The 21158-nt window shown below is 40.0% G+C and overlaps 1 protein-coding gene across 2 annotated transcripts in view; it reads right to left on the bottom strand.

The window, feature by feature from the left end:
- Positions 1 to 21158, bottom strand: part of LOC106577140 (AT-rich interactive domain-containing protein 5B) — a 67373-nt gene that overhangs the window by 37583 nt on the left and 8632 nt on the right. The window contains exon 4 of one of the 2 annotated variants that reach the window (XM_014154904.3): positions 9075 to 9305. In XM_014154904.3, the coding sequence (XP_014010379.1) occupies positions 9075 to 9305 (231 nt within the window). Of the gene's footprint in view, positions 1 to 836; positions 1050 to 9074; positions 9306 to 21158 lie in introns of those variants that run through there. The other variant, XM_014154905.3, reaches the window with a different exon arrangement.

Raw genomic sequence — 21158 nt, 5'->3', positions numbered from 1 at the left:
GTGTAAAAGACCCAACTTTGTAGTACATTTTTAGTTATACAGAAATAACAAAACATGCCGAAAAGCTGCTGTGTTGTTCGATTTACTTGTAACCAGGTCAGAAATCCCGACCTACGGTTCGCAATGCACCCATGTAGGGAGATACAGCCTGCGAGAAGAGCCCTGTGGCTTCAGGCTATTTGGTGTGGTTTAGTGGGAAATTGTGGGGAGCAGGTGTCCAAGTAGGCTACACGTAACTATAGCTCTGTGTGTGGAAAACATTTCCTCACTGGTAAGGTATTTAACTTGTTTAGTATAGTCCGTTTGTAACTCCATTCACTACTTGTAGCTGTATAGTCTGTTTGTGTTGTTGGTCTTGGCTAGCGTATTGTTCCAGTTGGTAGCTAGCTAGCACTCACTCACATGGCTGCTAACACCATCATGAAAAGGGGCATGAGGGAAGCCCTACAATATAACGTTTTTCCAAGTAGTGAGAACGCTTGGGAGCAGGCAATGTTGAAAAGTCATCTTTAGACATGTTGTGCTTTTCTTCAATGTAGTTTTGTAATTGACTAAAACAAGCAGACAACAAGAAAATTGCGTTTGAAAAAGGTTACGTTTTTGCTGTGAGCCACTGAGGGAAACCTAGGTAACAACAGGTTGTTTTCCCCACAGGCGGCCTGAGCCGTGACTTTCTATCTAATACCGACTGTGAGTATGGAGTTGGCTGGCTAGCTAGCTAGCAAACGTAGCTACACACAATAATACGAAAGTCAATATCAGCATGTGAAGTAGCTAGTTAGCTGTAAAATTGCCTAAACAAACTGCACTATCAATTTAGGAGTCTACAATCTCACCATGTTCAACCTGCAGATTGTGTGCTTCGCATTGGAGTCTGACGTTTGCAACAGCACCATGCAATGCACCCTGGACTGAAGAGGACAAATCTGATCCACCCTCTGTTAAATTACACATATCTCGAGGTAGGAATATCTAAAAATAAATATGATCAATGGCTCATTCGAGAGAAGACCTCCCGCATTATGACATCAGACAGTATTGAAATCTGACCTGTATGATAGACGTTTTTGCGATCTAAAAGTAATCTCCCTATTAAGTTCCAGTGTAGTGAGAGCGTCTTTTACACAATGCTACGTCATACTGACTGTATTTTTGCCTGCGTGAACAGCTAGAGCTCAGATACACTCTTAGAAAAAAGGGCTCCAAAAGGGTTCTTCGGCTGTCCCCATAGGAGGACCCTTTTTGGTTCCAGGTAGAACCCTTTTTTTGGTTTCAGGTAGAATCCTTTTTGGTTCCATGTAGAACCCTCTGTAGAAAGGGATCTTCATGGAACCCAAAAGGGTTCTACCTTGAACCAAAAATTGTTTCTCAAAGGGTTCTCCTAGGGGGGCAGCAGAAGAACCATTTTAGGTTCTAGATAGCACCCTTTTTTCTAAGAGTGTAGAGCATCACTCGGAGATGCCCAAAAATGATATAACATTCAAAATGGGTGAATCTTTCCTTTAAGAGGGCATACACACTTCCTTTATGTCCACTACTATTCCATCTGGTTGGGATACCCTGTAAAACCACACATTTCACTGCACCTATCCAGTGTGTGACAATAAAACATCTTTATTTTATTTAACCACAGAGTTAAAGTTAACAGCCCTCGAAGCTCCTGATACAGCTGAAGACACGTCTGTAATATCTGGATGTTGTTTAATAATGGCCCTAAGGTTTATTATGTTCCCCTGCGAAGACCAATGCTCTTTTCTGTTGTCCATGTCTCTGTCCCTCTGTTTCAGCTTTACATATAATACATGTCTTCGTGTAGAACTACTTTCCATGTCACAAAGGCTCAAAATACTTCTTAGATAGCATAGTGTCTACTGTGTGTCATTTTAAAATGTTGTGTGAAAAGAATATTTGTGTCACATCTTACCCAACAACCCTCTGATACATCACTTATACCGAATAACCATGGTCTTTCATCCTCCTGGAATAAATATGAAATTCACTTTAAGCAAGATCCGCTAATTAACATGATTAGCGAATAAACAAAAGCAATTTGAGCTAAAATTATCAGAAGTGCGTATGAATTTGCCTTGTTTATTATTGCTGTCATTTGCCACTGCAGCTTTATTTGTGCTGTGTTGTGTATGCACCCCTTGGGAAGGGAACATTACTCTTTCATCAGATCAAATGAAGTGAAACGGAGTGATTCCAGGAAGAGCCAATTAAACTGTTCAAAGACGTTTATTATGGTGAGGATTATGAAATCATTTTCATTGGGTGGAGTGTGTTAGAGGGTGTGAATGTGTGTGATTGTGCTGAGCAAACTCATAAAGTAGCAGTGCTTGAGTGTACACTAATACACTCAAAGTACACTCAAGCATTGAATTGCCCCTATACCATTCTCACATGTACAATACCATACATTTAACTTAAACGTACAGTTTAACGAGCATTCTTTAATCCTGCTCTTTTAAAATGATGCATATATAAATCTGAATTTTACTTAAACACACTCAATTTTTCCCTCTGCCTTTCATTCTCGCTGTCCACTTTCCTCCTCATGTGATACACTCATGATCTTTGCAGCGTGCCATTGGGACTCATTAACAGACATCATTCTCCAAACTCTGCCAGCTTTAAACCACAACCAAGCTGACAAGCAGAGTAAGGAATGATCTGAACTCTGACCTCGAAAAAACTTGACAACATCCCCGTGCTCCATTTAGATCCAGTCACAGTGTGTGATTTGAACACACCAAGCGCTCTGTCCCCACCCCACCATACATCTCCTCTGCCCTGTCCCATTAAGAAAGATACAATAGTTGCTCTGTTGTCAAAAAGGAGGAAAATATCAAACAGATACATTAATAGTGTCATGTTCTAAAAATATAAATCTGAGCAGTTTACATACAGTAGAGTTCAGATTTGCCTTGTGCCTTTGAGTTGGCAGTGTCACTAAATGGCTATTGTTTAGAGAGAAGAAAATCCCTTTTAAGGATGAAAGTCAAGCCTAACAACACACAGAGGGGCTGTCCCAAATACGGCATGTCTTTCTGTGAGAGCGAATGTAAAACAGACAAAATTACGTAATGTGGGATTTGCTAAAAACGGGCTAACCTTCAAACGTTTCCAGATTATTGATATTGACAGAGTGAAACAAAAACGAAATGGGTCTGGCTGGGACTTTTAAAAATCAAAGAATCTGTTTCATATATAACTACCCAGCAGTGGAGGAGCTCAAGACTTATGCTATTCATTACCGGGAAAAGAGAAATCACAGCGACCTATAAATAAATGAATGCATGAATAAACACACCCATACATCAATAAACCATAATGCATTCCAATGGATTACGCTCCAGTTACATTTGATGGGATTGAGTTAACCAAAGAGCTATTGTGACGACTTTGTCAAGTAAAATCTTTGAGCATTAAACTGTGGTGGTGATAAATAATACATGTATACTCATTTCAAATAGGTCAGGGCATGCTTTTCCACTACCTATTGTCTGTTTGTAGGGTAATTTATTCCTCTGAGAGATAGTGAGATGTTTCCCTCGCTGAATAACACAGATGCCTTCCTTCTTCATTGTACCGTGATGAGGAAGTAGTGTTAGTAAGAGTGATGCTATTTACGATACTCATAAACGATGTTCAAAAATACCAACATTCCTCTATTTGCAAATATGATAGGAGCAAAAGACTGCCCACACAACGCACTTAAAGGGGAAGTTCATCCATTTTTGCATGTGGCCTTATTTTCACTCAAACTTCCCATTTAAAATACAAACTTCAAGGGTGTGTAATATCATCCCTCGTGACTCATTGACTCCAGGCCCCAGCATGCTACTCCACAACCTCTATACGATGTGTTGTGTAGGAATTAAGCGACTTCAAGAGCCCGTGAAAGTCCTCTCCTTCCTCTCTCTGTCCAGATAAATCATACCTCTCCAGGCTGTTTAATGTACAGACAAAAGGCCTGTAATAATGTGCATCTGGGCAGCTTGTTTCTGATTAGGATACAAAACGAGGGATATTATGCTTCACCACACAGTCATGCTATCAGTGGACTGAAAATGCTTTTAGTTCAGTACCAATGTGAGATTCTTGAACATGACATTTTTTTTCTTCACATGCTTAAATCCTTAATCTAATGTTTCAATGATATGGCATTTGGATGATAAAAAATGCATGACAATTCCAAATTGATGGGAGGTTCAGAAAGATAAGAAATTTACATCTCTATGATTACCCAAATACATTAAAACAGTGGCAGCTATATAGCCTGATTTTAGCTTTGGAAGAAAGGTTTCAGAGCAGGAATTCTTCCAATCTATAGGGGAGCACATGTTAACAGTTTAGCAGGATAAAAATGGGCCTGTCTTAGGCAATCTCCAGCTCTACTGGGATTCAGTGGAGGGGAGTGACACAGGCACACAAAGGAAATCACTCCTTTATCAGTGTGTTTATATTCTGCTCTCATCCTGGCCATGCTACAGTGCTTTTACAGGAACATTTACAAAGTTTACACTCCAGAGCGAGTGCCCTTCATTTCACAATACGATAAAAATAGAATCTCTTTAGGATCTTTGCATCTGGGTAGCATTAATATCCAGCAATAAATCTTTCCCCCCGAGGATTACTAAAAGGATTCAGATGGATTCCAGAAAATGTTCCACTTTAATAAACGTAAAACCCCAAAATCTGAGCAGAAACATTTCAAACAGGCAAACAATAACAACAATTTTTGCACAAAAACATATAGATTTGATCTCCTTCCCAGACATAGCAGTTTGAATAAAAGACTAAAACGAAGGAATGAGCCTGTAGTTTCACCTCAAACATAAGTACCTCATCAGCTTTCAAAACACCGTTTATTTAAGCAATGGGTATTATGTTTCTCAGAGGTGGGGACAGGGAGGGTAAGCAACATTATTACTTTGTCGCAGGAAAATAAGAAGAACTTGTCTCACAATATTCTCAACGCATGGTTCCACTGTTGCCAGGCATGTAATTATACCAATGTTCAAGACAACATGTTCTCTCACAGCATATTCCAACCACAGAATTACAATTTTAGTATGATTACCACAGAGCAAAGTTAATCTTACTGCCTCTAACTATCTCCCAAGAGGAAATGTTTTGGAACGCTAACATTTCTTCAAACCTTTCTTTGTAGACTATGTTATGTAATGACTAATTTTTCTTCTGTCATATCTGTGTGGTTGTACAGAAGAGTATGTTCACAGAAAATATGATAATAATTTGCAATAGTCACATTGTCATCATCCTCTCCACAGTTTGGTAGAAATGAGGCTACATGAATATGGAAATAGGAAGTAAGTACATGATACTAAGTGACATCATGTCAAGCTGCCCTGCTATTACACGGGCCTTGAGTAACCAAACCAAAATAAACCCTTAACGTTCTCTAAATGACAGTGGCACTCCTTAGTCCTCTCTAGATAGCAGCATTGTAATTATTAGCAGTGTTCCAGTAGTTCTGCAGTGACACAAATGACATTCTGTCCACACACCGTGAGGTGGCTGTCAATTCCCTTGAATAAAAAAAGAATGTCTGTTAAATGGGCAATGCTAGCAACGCTAGAAAAAGACTTGGCCAGTGTTAAAGGTCAGGATTAGCATTGGAAAAGCATAAATACAATCGTTTCCAGTCACTTCTAGCTTTAACAACGGCCCATTATTCACTGCCCCTGGCACTTGACCTAATACAAATCTGGATTAAACATGGGTGAATTTAATGTCTCCTAATATGAATGAAACACACATTAATGTGGCGTACTGAAAGAAGTGGTGTTTACGTAATGACACTTCAGTCAGAGAGTGAAAAAGACTTGTGCCTGAATGCGGTGTGACACTTACATGTGCTGGCACAATGAGCCAACAGTATGAGCAGCAGGAGAATGTGAGCTTGCTATTCATTCATACCAGATTTTCCTACGCATAAAACAGTTTCCCCTCACCTCCTCGTTTCTCTTTTAAAATTCAATTACCCACACAGACAATCTTTCCAAATGTTTTACCTGTTCCACAATTACGGCGAGTTAAGCTATAATTCAAAAGGTCCAATGAGTTAAGCTATAAAAAAAAATGGGTTAAAGGCAGCCGTTTTTATCTCAATATCAAATCAATTAAGTACCTTACTGTGATTGTTTTAAATCAAAATGGTCAAAAAGAAACAAAAGCAGCTTTTTTGCAAAGATCAATTTCTCAAGAAATTAACTAGGAATGTCTGCAAGTGGTCTGAGTGGGGAAGGAAAAACTGAAAACTAGATGTTATTGGCAGAAAGGTTTGGAACGCTTTCTTATTGGTCTATAGGTCGTTATCAATAAAACGTCACAATATGGTGCAGGGCATTAGATTTGGCTGCTGGGGGTTCACCAAAACCATTGACAACTACCTGCCATTTTCAAGGGATTGCTGAATAACTGTTATAACTATGCTTGTCGAACATCTAATTTCAAAATCATGGGCCTTAATATAGAGTTGGTTTCCTCTTTCCTGCTCTAACAGCCTCCACTCTTCTGGGAAGGCTTTCCACTAGATGTTGGAACATTGCTGCGGGGACTTGCTTCCATTCAGCCACAAGTGTATTAGTGAGGTCGGGCACTGATGTTGGGCGATTAGGCCTGGCTCGCAGTCGGCGTTCCAATTCATCCCAAAGGTGTTCGATGTGGTTGAGGTCAGGACTCTGTGCCGGCCAGTCAAGTTCTTCCACACCAATCTCGACAAACCATTTCTGTATGGACCCCGCTTTGTGCACGGGCGCATTGTCATGCTGAAACAGAAAAGGCCCTCCCCCAAATTGTTGACACAAATTTGGAAGCACAGATCCTATAGAATGTAATTTTATGCTGTAGCGTTAAGATTTCTCTTAACTGGAACTAAGGGGCTTAGCCCAAACCATGAAAAATTGCCCAAGACCATTATTCCTCCTCCACCAAACTTTACAGTTGACACAAGGCATTCGGGCAGGTAGCGTTCTCCTGGCAAACCCAGATTCGTCCATCAGACTGCCAGATGCTCCAGAGTCCAATGGCGACGAGCTTTACATCCCTCCAGCCGACGCTTGGCATTGTGCATGGTGATCTTAGGCTTGTGTGCGGCTGCTCGGCCATGGAAACACATTTCATGAAGCTCCCAACAAACAGTTATCGTGCTGACGTTGCTTCCAGAGGCAGCTTGGAACTCGATAGTGAGTGTTGTAACCGAGGACAGATGATTTTTCCGCGCCTTGCGCTTCAGCACTCGGCGGTCCCATTTTGTGAGCTTGTGTGGCCTACCACTTCACGGTAGGCCACACAGCTCCTAGACTGTTCCACTTCACAATAACAGCACTTACAGTTAACCAGGGCAGCTCTAGCGGGGCAGAAATCTGATGAACTGACTTGTTGCAAAGTCACTGAGCTCTTCAGTAAGGCCATTCTACTGCCAACGTTTGTTTATGGAGATTGCATGGCTGTGTGCTCGATTTTACACACCTGTCAGCAACAGGTGTGGCTGAAATAGCCGAATCCAGTAATTTGAAGGGGTGTCCATAAACTTTTGTATATATAGTGTATTTGGTTTTAATATCATCACCTCTTGAAGAGCATAGTCAGAACAACACAGTTCAGATTATTCCACATCTAAAAGCTCAATCATCAGAGTTATACAGAAAGTAACTGCATGCTTTTCATGATCAGTAAACATCAATTATCATGTCATTTCAGATACTTGAGGGTAGCGTATCCATTTGGCATGTAGCTAGCTAGATAGCAATATGTGATATTTAGCTTGCTTCATGCTTTTGGAAAGAGCTTGACATCGTTAAAGTTGGCAGTCGGACTTCTGTCATCACCACTATAAATGGCAAGCAAATCTAACAATATAGCCATCTAGTTTATCCCCTGAAATTTAGCTTGTTAATTAGCCATATTAACGTGACCTGTTATTAGCTAGTTAATTTGATGTGGTCCATCAATCAATGCAGCCAATCGTGACTAAAAACAATGTTGAAAAGGGGATCATGTTAGCTAACTTCACTTGGTAGGCCTACGTTGGTTGGAGAAAAAAACACATTAGGTCGACTTACCACTATATTTAGCCAACTGTGCAAAGTTTCTACCGGTAGCTTGCAAAGTAAACATTACCAGCTAACAGTACATTGGCAAATGCGCCCTTCTGCTGCTTGACAGGCAGAACCCACAAAGGATAGGAAATAAACCTAAACCACTCATACTTGGCAGGTATAGTTCACTTTGAATTTATATTACACAAATATCAAATTAATGGTGGCCAATATTGAGAGATGAAAGAGCTAAATGTGCACAATTGTTTTTCCTAGAATAATCAGAACTGTGTAGTTCTGACTATTCTCTTCAAGAGCTGATGTTATTACAACCAAATAGTTAACAGTTATTTAAAAAATCCTTAAAAATGGCACGCAGTTGTCAATGGTTTTAGCGAAGCTGGGGTTGTCCTTGCCTCCTAACAGGCAAATCAAACGCTCTGCACCATATTGTGACGTTTTATTGATAACGACCTATTAAGTAATTTACCGCCTGATGTCACTAGGGAGGCCAAAACTCCATCCCACCAAAACAGGCTGAAATTTCAGTAGGTCTTTTCAAACCGCTCTCACACTAAAAGGGAATTAATATAATTTTCACAATTTCAGAGGCTTATTCCAACCTCATACTGTAGATATATATATATATATATATATATATATATATATAGGTATAACACAGGAAAATCACTGGGCTGCGCTGGGCCTTTAAACAAAGATTATCTTAAGGACAGATGATAATCATCAGTATGGTGTGTTTTGCAGTGTTGGGATCAGTTCCATTTCAATTCAGTCAATTTTGGAAGTGAACTGAATCATCTCAAGTCCACATAGGGAATTTCAATTCAAGGTCACAGAGACTTTCAATTCAATCCATCCCTCGAAGTGACTTGAATCAAAGTGGAAGTGACCTCAACCCTGTGTGGTGTTCAGTCGGTGCAAAATTGGAGAAAACCTTTTTAAGCAGAGCAGGTGCTACCTGCACCCTAGCATTTTGGGACTTACCGAACTCGTCGCAGACACTCTCGTTCTGCAGCAGGGTGGGGTGTTCAAAGGTGTCCCTGCAGTAGAGGATGCGTGTTGTGCTGTGTAGGGAGGCGATGCCGCCCAGAGCCAGCACGGTGTGGTTTGTCAGCAGGACCGACGGCTGCTCTCTGAGCCGGGCCAGGACAGAGCGGTAACGGCAGTACTGGGGATAGCTCAGCACCAGAACCTTCCTGCCGTCATCTTCCTGACCTGGAGCAAAACAATATTTCAAACAAACAGTCAGCCCTAGTTCCAAACAAATATAGTTTAAACCCACCCCCACCCCCTGATAATGACACATTTCACTTGAATACGGGAATGTGTACGACTTTATGTATGACATATACTGATAATAGCAGAGGCAAATGTCAAGACAACTAAAAGATCTTCACATCTAGATTGGCAGGTGTTAATAAGCAACTTATAAGTAAATTCAAGCAGAAGTTTTCACAGGATTGCTCACTTTAGGAAAACAAGCATGTAAGAAATGCCCCTTAAGGCAGTCTTGTCTTTCAGAAACAAGAAGTTTAGGTAGAAAATGTGTTAACCTGGTTAGAGAGAACCTCAGACAATCCATCACAATTTTTTACCTTTATTTAACTAGGCAAGTCAGTTAAAAACACATTTTATTTTCAATGACGGCCTAGAAACAGTGGGTTAACTGCCTTGTTCAGGGGCAGAATGACAGGTTTTTACCTTGTCAGCTCGGGGATTCAATCTTGCAACCTTTCAGTTACCAGTCCAATGCTCTAACCACTAGGCTACCTGCCGCCCCAATCTATAAGCATATCATGCAATTGTGTGACAAGAAAAACAATATACTTTATAGTGGTGAAATATACTAGTATTGAGCCCAAACAAGTACTGTTAGCCGTGAAAGAATAATATATACCCCTTTGTCCATCTAAGCATAAAAATCCACCATGTATGCAACCCTCGTACAGAAAAGTAACGTTGAGTTGGCCAAATTGGTAGACCAGTACAATGGAAACCTTACACACATAGAAATGAAACACTAATTGATCATCCCCTCTCTCTCCCTACTCCTCACTTTCACTCTCTTCCACTCTGCATACAGTATAAGTATAGACTGAAAATGTTGAATAATCCCTGGGTGGCATTTCTTCGCACATATCCAGCCAGAGGTGTAATCCATAATGAGGTTTTGAATGTAGGCATTCTATAGTAGCACCTACTCAAACATTCCACAATATAACAATGAGACTTTTAATATGAAGTACCTGTACTAGGTTCTGGGCGATATGGAGAATAATTCATATCATAGTTATCAATATTATTGACAGTGTTGATGATAATAATTTATATGAAATATGATCTGAATATAAAATGAGCATTTCTATTGAACAGGGTTTGGTGGCACACCTTCATTTGACACCATTTGCTCCAATTTGGTGTCCGCAGCCCAGCCCTATTAGGTACCATAGTCCAATACAGGTACCTTTCACAGACAACAGAGCCAGGTAACTACACATTAATAATACTTCAAAAGGCAGGCAATGAAAGCCCCCATCCTCAAACACACACAGCACAGATGTGTGTTTCTGTGGTTGTATGCAATTACTGCTTGGTGGCACATGGTTTGTTTCCAAATGTCAAGGATTCTATTTGAACTAGCCAACTATGGAACCTGGCAATCTCCTGAGGGCCCTCCCAGCATTCTTTTGATTAGATTCAATTTGGGGAAGAAGCCATGGGGGATTTACTGTATAGTAGGGCTAAGTGTGTGTGTGTGTGTGTGTGTGTGTTGGTTCTTCTAACCTTGTGGGGACCTAAAATTCCCAAAAGTCCCCACAAGGATAGTAAAACAAGAACAATTCTCCCTCGTGGGGATATTTCCCATGTTCCCATCAGGACAAAGGCTATTTTAAGCTTAGGGGTTAGGTTTAGGGTTTGGGTGACAATTAAGGTTAAAATTAGGGTTAGGGTAGGGGTTAGTGGTTAGGTTTAGGGTTAGGAGTTATGTTTAGGGTTTGGGTTATGGGTTAAGGTTAGGGAAGGGTTATGTTTAGGGGAAAATAGGATTTTGAAAGGAAATTAATTTTAGGTACCGACAAATATAGAAGAACAAAACGTGTGCGTGTGGTGTGTGCAAGAGAGTGTGTGTGTAATGCAATGTAATGGTATATAATATAATGGAATGGAATGTAATGGTATATAATATAATGGAATGGAATGGAATGGTATATAATATAATGGAATGGAATGTAATGGTATATAATATAATGGAATGGAATGTAATGGTATATAATATAATGGAATGTAATGGTATATAATATAATGGAATGTAATGGTATATAATATAATGTAATGGAATGTAATGGTATATAATATAATGGAATGTAATGGTATATAATATAATGGAATGTAATGGTATATAATATAATGGAATGTAATGGTATATAATATAATGGAATGGAATGTAATGGTATATAATATAATGGAATGTAATGGTATATAATATAATGGAATGGTATATAATGGAATGGTATATAATATAATGGAATGTAATGGTATATAATATAATGGAATGGTATATAATGGAATGGTATATAATGGAATGGTATGTACACACTTAATGTCCCTTTGTTCATCAAATCTGATCTTTTCAAATAAAGGATCTTTACATACAAATTTGAATTGGCTGGGGCCTTAGCTCTGTCACTAGAGAGTTGAAAGACGGAGAGAAAAAACATTATGCCGTTTCTCTTTCTCTCTCTTTACTAAAGCAGCTGGTTTTGACAAGCAGCCTTTAGTGTAGGACCTAGAGGCCCTTCTGTGATGATTAAACTACCATGTAACGTATATATATATATATATTTTAAATGGATCGTCAAGTCATCTCAAAGCTAACATACACAACAGGGTCTGTATCATCAGCATAAACACAATGTGACAGGATGTCATCATAACCATTCAAGACAGTTCATTACTATTCATAACCGAGGACATATAATAGTGTATTACAAAATATGCTATTCAACCGTAATTATACAGCAGATGGATTATAGTGCCTGCATAAGCAAGTGCAGAACTCCAAGACAACTCAAGGTCAAGGTCAGTGATTCTGGGATATAGGCCTACTATTTATAATACTGCTGCTTCCTGCATCACCATTACTCTGAACAACCATAGGCAATGAGAGCTTTTTTGCTTTCCACTTCTCCGGTCAATGCTAGCAACCCTTTCAAACATAATTCTGGGTTTCCTTCAAAAGAGATTACATGATGAAGAGTAAAAGAACATCTATTTTCCAACACAGTCTCCAAAAAACGGTTTTATGCTAGGTAACAGACCAATGTATTAACGAAATTGGTGTTGTATGGCTTACATTTCAAACAAGCTTAAAATTGTTACACCAGGGAAAAAAACTATTTCAAACACTGTGAGTGAAGTTCTGTTCACTGAGGCAAAAATGCTGAAAACCATTATTCTCATACTGTCTTTCAGTCACTAAGTCCTAAATCACTCACTCGGCTGAAATTTGCTGTTGTCAACATTTCCACATCATCTAACCAGACAAGGAATTTACTGGAGCCTAGTGTTATGAGGCAATAGCGACACGTTGATATCTGTTCTTACAGTAGGTACCGCACGGATATCAAAACAAAATGTAAAGCTTATCAAAGTACAGGGAATAAACTAGGGAAACTGGACAAGGAGACTATTTTGTATTCTCTCCCCATCCACTGCCTTTTTTGCTGTTCAGCTCTGTATTGATTTCAGAGGTTGCCCTGTTTCCATTTACCCAAGACTCCTTTCATAATGTATAACACCTCTCTGATTCATCCGCCTCTCTTTCCTGCAGCATCTACGGTTTTCATATAAAGGACGTGACACAGAGAGCTATATGCAGGCTGGCTCTCAAGCTGTTTGTCTTTATTGAACCAAAAAAGCATGGCATCTGCCAGTAATAAATATTGGACGGAATGCAAAAAGACAATCATATTTCAGTAACGACTAGCTTCTCCTCCCTAGGGAGATTTTTTTTTTTATCCCTTCATATTCATGACGCATAATGTAGCCACCATGATTCAATGGGCTCCAATCAAGTATTGACTCGCCTCTTCACAACAACCCATAATATCAGTTGCATCAAAACATTTCCTGGTTTAGATCAGCCTTAAGATAACTATTAGTCGCCATTATATTCACAAGGCATATCTGTAAAGCCTTCAAAGGGAATGGTATTCTCACAAAAGGGCACAAATGCCCAGAGGAAATGTTCTATTAAAACTGTATGAAGGAAGGACAGCAGAGGGCTGCTCTCTCGGCAAGTTGGTTCCTGTTCTTAATTATCTAATGGCACTAAAGTGCCTCTTTCTGTTCTATTTTTTGGGGGGATTGGAGGGAGGGGAGGGTGTCCCGAAACAAAAAAGAAACGTTTATATAATTTTCACCTCAATTTATTCAAGTGTGCTGCGCAAGAATTTAGGCCAGCTATATGCGTACAGAAAAAAATGCAGCACAATTGCTCTGAACACTGTTCTTAATTTGGTTCCAGATGTTCTCACAGTTTGCATTGAAAAATTGCAATAAACGACATTTTCAAAAACATACTCCCATTTCAAATGGTTTAGAAAAAAAACAAGAGCACTTTCCCTGAGTTGATTTATGTGATTCTATTACATTAAACATTCCTTCCCCTAAGCGGGCTCTGCTCCCTAGCAACAAGCGCTAGCAGCTCTAATGTCGTTGGCATGGGGCCAGTGTAAGCTGTCTGTGTTATTGATTGCTAGATTGAAAAGTTTGCATTTAATAGGCTCTGTAATACATGATAAAATTATTCAGAGCTCCTTGCGCCAAATTGGTTCCTTTGACTATCAAAGACTATGGCGGTTACAAACAAGGCAGCATCCCAATGTTCCAGAGGTCTTTTAAGCCTGAACCAAATTATAGCTTCAACCCTGCATAACCACAATCATACTCCAAACATGAGACCCATAATTGTATATACCAGCGAGGTATTACTGGTAGGAACAAGAAAGTCGACTTAGACAAGCAGAAACAGAGATTTTACAGAACTGACAGTCAATAGCTATTGTCTGTGGTAAACAGGCCTCAACATTGCACCTTGTTCTTTGTTTTATTCATCCAGAGAGATTAATGGCTCTGTTTGCCTTTCCCAATCTAGATATTGCACTGTTGCGCTGCTCCTCATTCACAAATTATTAACAGTGGCCAGGCTGTTACATAGAAAACCTTGCCCAAAGGAGATTTTCAGTGTAAATGACTAGTTCTGAGGATGAAAAGAAGGAGATTTTCAGTGTAAATGACTAGTTCTGAGGATGAAAAGAAGGTCAGTGGAAATCTGAGGCATTTAATTCCACTATTTCTATGTCTAAATCTAAAGGCCTTTTCTCCCAGATGATAATATACAATCTCTTCTGATGGACCGACCTTTCCATTTGTCACGCGGCGTTGTTCGACACAAACTCAATTGAGCAGCTGTGATCTTGGATCATAAAGATTGTGACTGAGTTCCTGGCCTGTGCATTCTCTATGCATTCTGGAATAAAATGGATGTGATGTTTCCTTAAAATGTACCTTTAATGGGACACAGAGTTCCCACTTTAGTTGAGGTTTACATGGGAAGGGTAGAAAACTATTCATCTGAAGATTGGGAATTGGGTCAGAGGGAATTACATGTCATTCCTGACGAAACTTGCTGTGTATATTTCCTCAAAGCCCCCCATTGTAAATCATGGCAGACCACTGAGGGGATACAGACATAGAAAGGAACATGATTTAATATGTTTCAGTTAAGGACAGAAAGGAAAGGGGAGAAAACAACAGGCTATTCAGGACATGCATGTTTCCCATTCTAAGGACTATAATGAGAGAGGACGAGGTGGGGGCTGTCACTCAACAGAGCCCATTGTGAATTCCTGTCATTATGTAAGAACCTCTCATTTCAGCAGATCTGTACAGGGAAGCTTAAAATAAACAGTAGATAGGCTAAGCCAACTGGACCTATTTAAATAATTACATCCAGTACAATGAACAATTTACATGGATTAATGTAAGAACAACTACTGGAACATTTATTTCTACTAACGGAATAATGACATTAGTGCCATATTGATAAAACAAAGGTTTTTTTGTTCCCCAAAAAACCTTGAGGCGTTACATTTTAAAATATCCTATTTGCCCCTCTGCTCATATTGATGTGTAACACAACACACAAATAACACTGACAAACTTCCTCAAAAGATCCACTATCTATGCCTCAAAGAAACTGTTCACTTTTTAATGAGTTTTCACAACAATGACTGGGGGAAATGGTGGAGAGTAACAGAGCTGCTGAATAATACGGATTTACCAAGTGGCCAACACACAAAGGACGGAAATGAAATAACTGCCAGGACAACAGGACGGAAAACAGTCTATGAACTAGCCCTATGCCTTTCTTTGTTCTCCTGGGGAGAAGTATCATACTTTTTAAGAAACAACAAAACATTTCTCAAACTGTCCAAAAGTACTTCCCGAATTGGGTGATATTATCCTCATGCAATGTAACACTTGTATGGGCAAACTAACCATGCCATTTAAAATATGCACATTATTCAAGACGATTTACGAATACTGCAACTTGTGGTTGATGTTGAAACTTTTTTTAAACAATGTCAGTGGAAAGGCAATAATTTAACCTGAGTTTGACAGCCCTAATAACCCCCCACTGACAACAATTCCATTGTTCCTATGCAGTGAATATGAATGGTAAAGCTGTTTTTGCAGTGTGGGTTGCCCGCAGTGCAGATCTGATTGAATTCCAGGCTGTAACTGTAATGTGCACAAAAAGACTGCAACTGGAGCAGCTTGAAATGCATTCATAACACAGATGGACTAATATATGTTCTCATGAAATATTCAAGGACATTATGGTGGGATGATTGGCTGGCAATAAAAACTAAAGGGTAAGGCATACTGACTCAACAAGCCTTGGCAACCTATCTAATAAAAGCCACATTGTTTATTCGCAAGCAAAATGAATACCCCCAGGTTGAAATTAATAATGTCACTATGATGGCTTTAAGAGAAGGGTATGTGTGTGGGTGGGTGTCTGAGTATTTGGGTCTGTCTGTGCGTCCATGTTGATGTCTATTTTTATAGTTTTTTTCTGCTCGACTTTAACAAAACTAATCCAATCAAGGCAACCAGATTAGGGAATATTTGAATGGTATAACGCTCCCTCTATGTCACTAGCATAGCGTGTGAGTGTTATACTAGCTGTTTGGGATGCCTTTTATGTTCTAGGAGAGGTCACATCAATAACAAGTCTGTTGTTTCAGAGCCAGTTAATGGACAGACAAAACCCTTCACTTCCTCTGTGAGGTCACCCCTGGGATCCAAACTCATTGTTTAACAATCCACCAGCAAAGCATCTCACCCCCTGGAGCACACAGGCAAAAAACAGCTGGAAATTACACAAATATTATCTGACATTTTGAAAGGACTAAATTACTAAACCGTTTTTGCCATCGGAATCCAAATTTGATTACAAAGCACATGCCTGCTAGGACGTGTTTTTCTGGCCCATTCAAATTCCAGGCATGCTCAAACGCTCCCCACATCTAATAGATTTTTCCACCCCGCCACACAATTTACTGCTTACACGTTTAGAATTTTTTGGCTTCCGGCCAAACTTCAGTCAAGGGAATTAATGATATGAGCAGATCAGTGAGGGAAAAACAGCTTGTGATTCTCTCTCCAACAGGTCTGAAAATAATGAAGAGAACATGCCCATAAACCAAAACCCACTGCTATCAGAGTCACACAATCAATAGAACACTCCATTGAATTACTTCAAAAGCTTTGGATAGTTCCAAGAATTAGTTTGAGGAAATTGCATAGGGGAGAGAAAATGACAAAGGGAGCGTACGGCATCTATCTGATTAATACACAGTTGAATGAAGAATATGCTTTACAACAAGACATTCTTTCATTTCAAATCCATGCCTTTGTCTATCGGATCACAAAATATTTTTCATGGTCGGTTTTCTACCATAGTATAATAGAAAAGCAACATCAACTACAATCATATGTATATTTCCAGGATAACTCAACCCAGTGAAAGAAATCTGTTTTCTATTCTCTTTATCATTCTGCGGGTCTGTGTCAGCATAAATAATTTGGTGAACTCTGAAAGATGCTGCGAAGGTTATAATCCATCGACTGCGTCAATTTAAAATATTCCAACTGAAACATTTTCTGAAGATTGCCAGTGGCTGCATCTGGACAGACATAAATAATGTATAATGCGTTATGCACTGGATTCATTATATTTCTATGGGGCACCTGTGAAACATACCATATTCATTCTAGTAGGAATGTATATGTTGGCACAGTGTTGTTAACTAGAAAGCAGCATGGTTTAATTTGCTTCCTGTAAATCATTTCATCATCGACCTCCAGCTAGGTGAGAAGTAAGAGAGGGGGGTAGAGAGTCAAAAATGTGACCTTGCACAATCCCTGTCATCATGTCACAGCACAAATCTTGCTGGGGGAAGGAGCGGCAGTTGTGAATGATGAATCATGACTAATGATCCACACATGTTCTCTCTTTTCTTCTTGCTCTCTCTCTCTCTCTTGAAAGCAAGTCTAAAAAGTGGTAGAGATGTTCTATGTGCTATATTCCTATGCTTCCCGTTCTTAAGTTTCGTTTTTGCGTCTTTTACTTTCGGTTTTGTACATCAGCTGAAAATGCTATATTTTATTTTATGGAAAATATATTTCACAGCAGTTGAGATGGTACAATGATGCTCTACACCTACACTATACTTGCTTTATTTGTCACAGAAACTGAAATTAGGCGAACTATTCGATTTCTTTCAACCAGGAAATGGCGGAGCATTTCTGCATAGAGCATCTTTAACGCCATCGATAAGAGACATTACTGTGAAGCCGTATTCATCGACCTGGCCAAGACTTTCGACTCTGTCAATCACCACATTCTTATTGGCAGACTCGACAGCCTTGGTTTCTCAAATGACTGCCTCGCCTGGTTTACCAACTACTTCTCTGATAGAGTTCAGTGTGTCAAATCGGTGGGCCTGTTGTCCGGACCTCTGGCAGTCTCTATGGGTGTGCCACAGGGTTCAATTCTCGGGCCGACTCTCTTCTCTGTATACATCAATGATGTTGCTCTTGCTGCTGGTGATTCTCTGATCCACCTCTACGCAGACAACACCATTCTGTATACTTCTGGCCCCTCGTTGGACACTGTGTTAACTAACCTCCAGACGAGCTTAAATGCCATACAACTCTCCTTCCGTGGCCTGCTCTTAAACGCAACTGCTCTTAAACGCAAGTAAAACTAAATGCATGCTATTCAATCGATCACTGCCCGCACCTGCTCGCACGTCCAGCATCACTACTCTGGACGGCTCTGACTTAGAATACATGGACAACTACAAATACCTGGGTGTCTGGTTAGACTGTAAACTCTCCTTCCAGACTCACATTAAGCATCTCCAATCCAAAATTAAATCTAGAATCGGCTTCCTATATCGCAACAAAGCATCCTTCACCCATGCTGCCAAACATACCCTCGCAAAAATGACCATCCTACCGATCCTCGACTTCGGTGATGTCATCTATAAAATAGCCTCCAACACTCTACTCAACAATCTGGATGCAGTCTATCACAGTGCCATCCGTTTTGTCACCAAAGCCCCATACACTACCCATCATTGCGACCTGTACGCTCTCGTTGGTTGGCCCTCGCTTCATACTCGTCGCCAAACCCACAGGCTACAGGTTATCTACAAGTCTCTGCTAGGTAAAGCCCCGCCTTCTATCAGCTCACTGGTCACCATAGCAGCACCCACTCGTAGCACGCGCTCCAGCAGGTATATCTCACTGGTCACCCCCAAAGCCAATTCCTCCTTTGGTCGTCTTTCCTTCCAGTTCTCTGCTGCCAATGACTGGAACGAACTGCAAAAATAACTGAAACTGGAGACTCATATCTCCCTCACTAGCTTTAAGCACCAGCTGTCAGAGCAGCTCACAGATCACTGCACCTGTACATAGCCCATCTGTAAACGGCCCATCTATCTACCTACCTCATCCCCATACTGTATTTATTTATTTATCTTGCTCCTTTGCACCTCAGTATCTCTACTTGCACATTCATCTTCTGCACATCTACCATTCCAGTGTTTAATTGCTATATTGTAATTACTTCGCCACCATGGCCTATTTATTGCCTTAACTTACTTCATTTGCACTCACTGTATATAGACTTTTTGTTTTCTTTTGTTCTACTGTATTATTGACAGTATGTTTTGTTTATTCCATGTGTAACTCTGTGTTGTTGTATGTGTCGAATTGCTATGCTTTATCTTGGCCAGGTCGCAGTTGCAAATGAGAACTTGTTCTCAACTAGCCTACCTGGTTAAATAATGGTTAAAAAAAAAAAAAAAATGGTAGGAACATACAATAGATGGCTAGATGCAGATATTGATGTCACAGTTATATACTGTATGTAAAAAGCTCTAATGTAAAAAGACAACATCTAAAGCCATATGTCTTTTGCCAGATGTCCTGTACGGTAGAGAGCCCATATCACGTTATTCTTGTAAAAACACATTGAGGTTGCTCCTATGTCTATCTTCCATAGAAATTAGATCTTGATCAGATAGAACACAGTTGGTCCATTCAACACCAGATTATATTCTTACAATCTCTGTATTCCTCACTGTATTACACATCTCTCCGTTTCCTGTCCAGTCCACTGGAATAGAACAACAAATTTCGACAGGCCAAAAATTGGGACAGTTCTCTTAGGGATGGATGGAAATGAATGTAAACTTTCCCTGCTAAAGCGGCATGGTGGAATTGGTTTATTTACAGCTGCAGGTCCAGATAAGTGTAATATTGCTCAGCACTCTAGAATGTGGAGAGCCTTGAAAACAGTTCATTCTTCCTCAAGATGGCACTTGAATTATAACAGCAATCTCAACTTGCTTCACACTGTTAAAAATCACTGGTCGATGCGGCGCTATAGCTAGCAGGCAAGGCAAGGGCACTCTTTCTCTAATTAATGACAGTGGAGACCTCTGTTTCCCTATCCTTTGCGAACAGAGCACGTAGCTTAGTTGCTATAATATCGCATCATATAATTCACATGAAGAACAATAGCACTGTGATCCTGCTATTCATGACACATTTGTAGAGAGCATTTTTTATGCTTTCCATGCACTGTACTTCTCATTGGCTGTCTGCCAGGAAACATTAGGATACACTCACATAAAAAAATGCTTCCCTTAATAACAATAGCACACTGTACTACCCTTTAGTGCACAATTGATTTCTATGTAACTCTGGCAGTATCCTGTTTTTTTATGAATAAATGGCTCAGATATTCAAGATCCAGAGAGGACATCCACGTATTTATAACAACAATTAGCTAACAGATCATTCATGTTATGAGTAGAACTGAGCAGGCAGGAAAGCTCTTCCCGACAATAAGAAACTCATTGGGTTATAAATGATCATTTCCCAAAAAAGGGCAATAACGATTCAGAAGCTCTAACAAAACCTACAAGGAAAGCGGCAGGACACTCAATGAACACTTGCAATATCTCTTTAATTCATATTTAATTTCAATCATCAGTTCATCACAGCTATATTGCTATCCAAACCAAAGCTCATTGGAATAGCGTGTCCTTGTTGAATGATCCCTCTCTTATCGTTAGAGAGACAACGGCAAGCTGGCAGGGGTGGGAACACATGCCACAGGGCTAGGGCTGCTGGTGCCCTGCCAGGGGAGTTCTGCTGACCTGGCACATTCAGCAGGCAGCCTGGGAGATACTCCACTGGAGGGACAAGTGCATTTACACACAGCCTGATGGAGTCATTAACGGCCACATCACTCATTAGCATCATACAGCCACAGAGAATATTAGAAGGTGACGAGACTGACTGACATCAAATAAATCTATACAGCTGTTTTTATCCCTCTGTTATTTCCTGTTATGACTAATACACAATCACTACACACACACACACACACATAGACATAGAGCACTGACACACATGCAT

This window comes from Salmo salar, chromosome 18, assembly GCF_965601325.2.
Source record: "Salmo salar chromosome 18, fSalSal1, whole genome shotgun sequence".
NCBI classification, from domain to species: domain Eukaryota; kingdom Metazoa; phylum Chordata; class Actinopteri; order Salmoniformes; family Salmonidae; genus Salmo; species Salmo salar.
The sequence above is the reverse complement of the archived record's forward strand: the minus strand, read 5'-3'. Positions and strand labels throughout refer to the sequence as shown.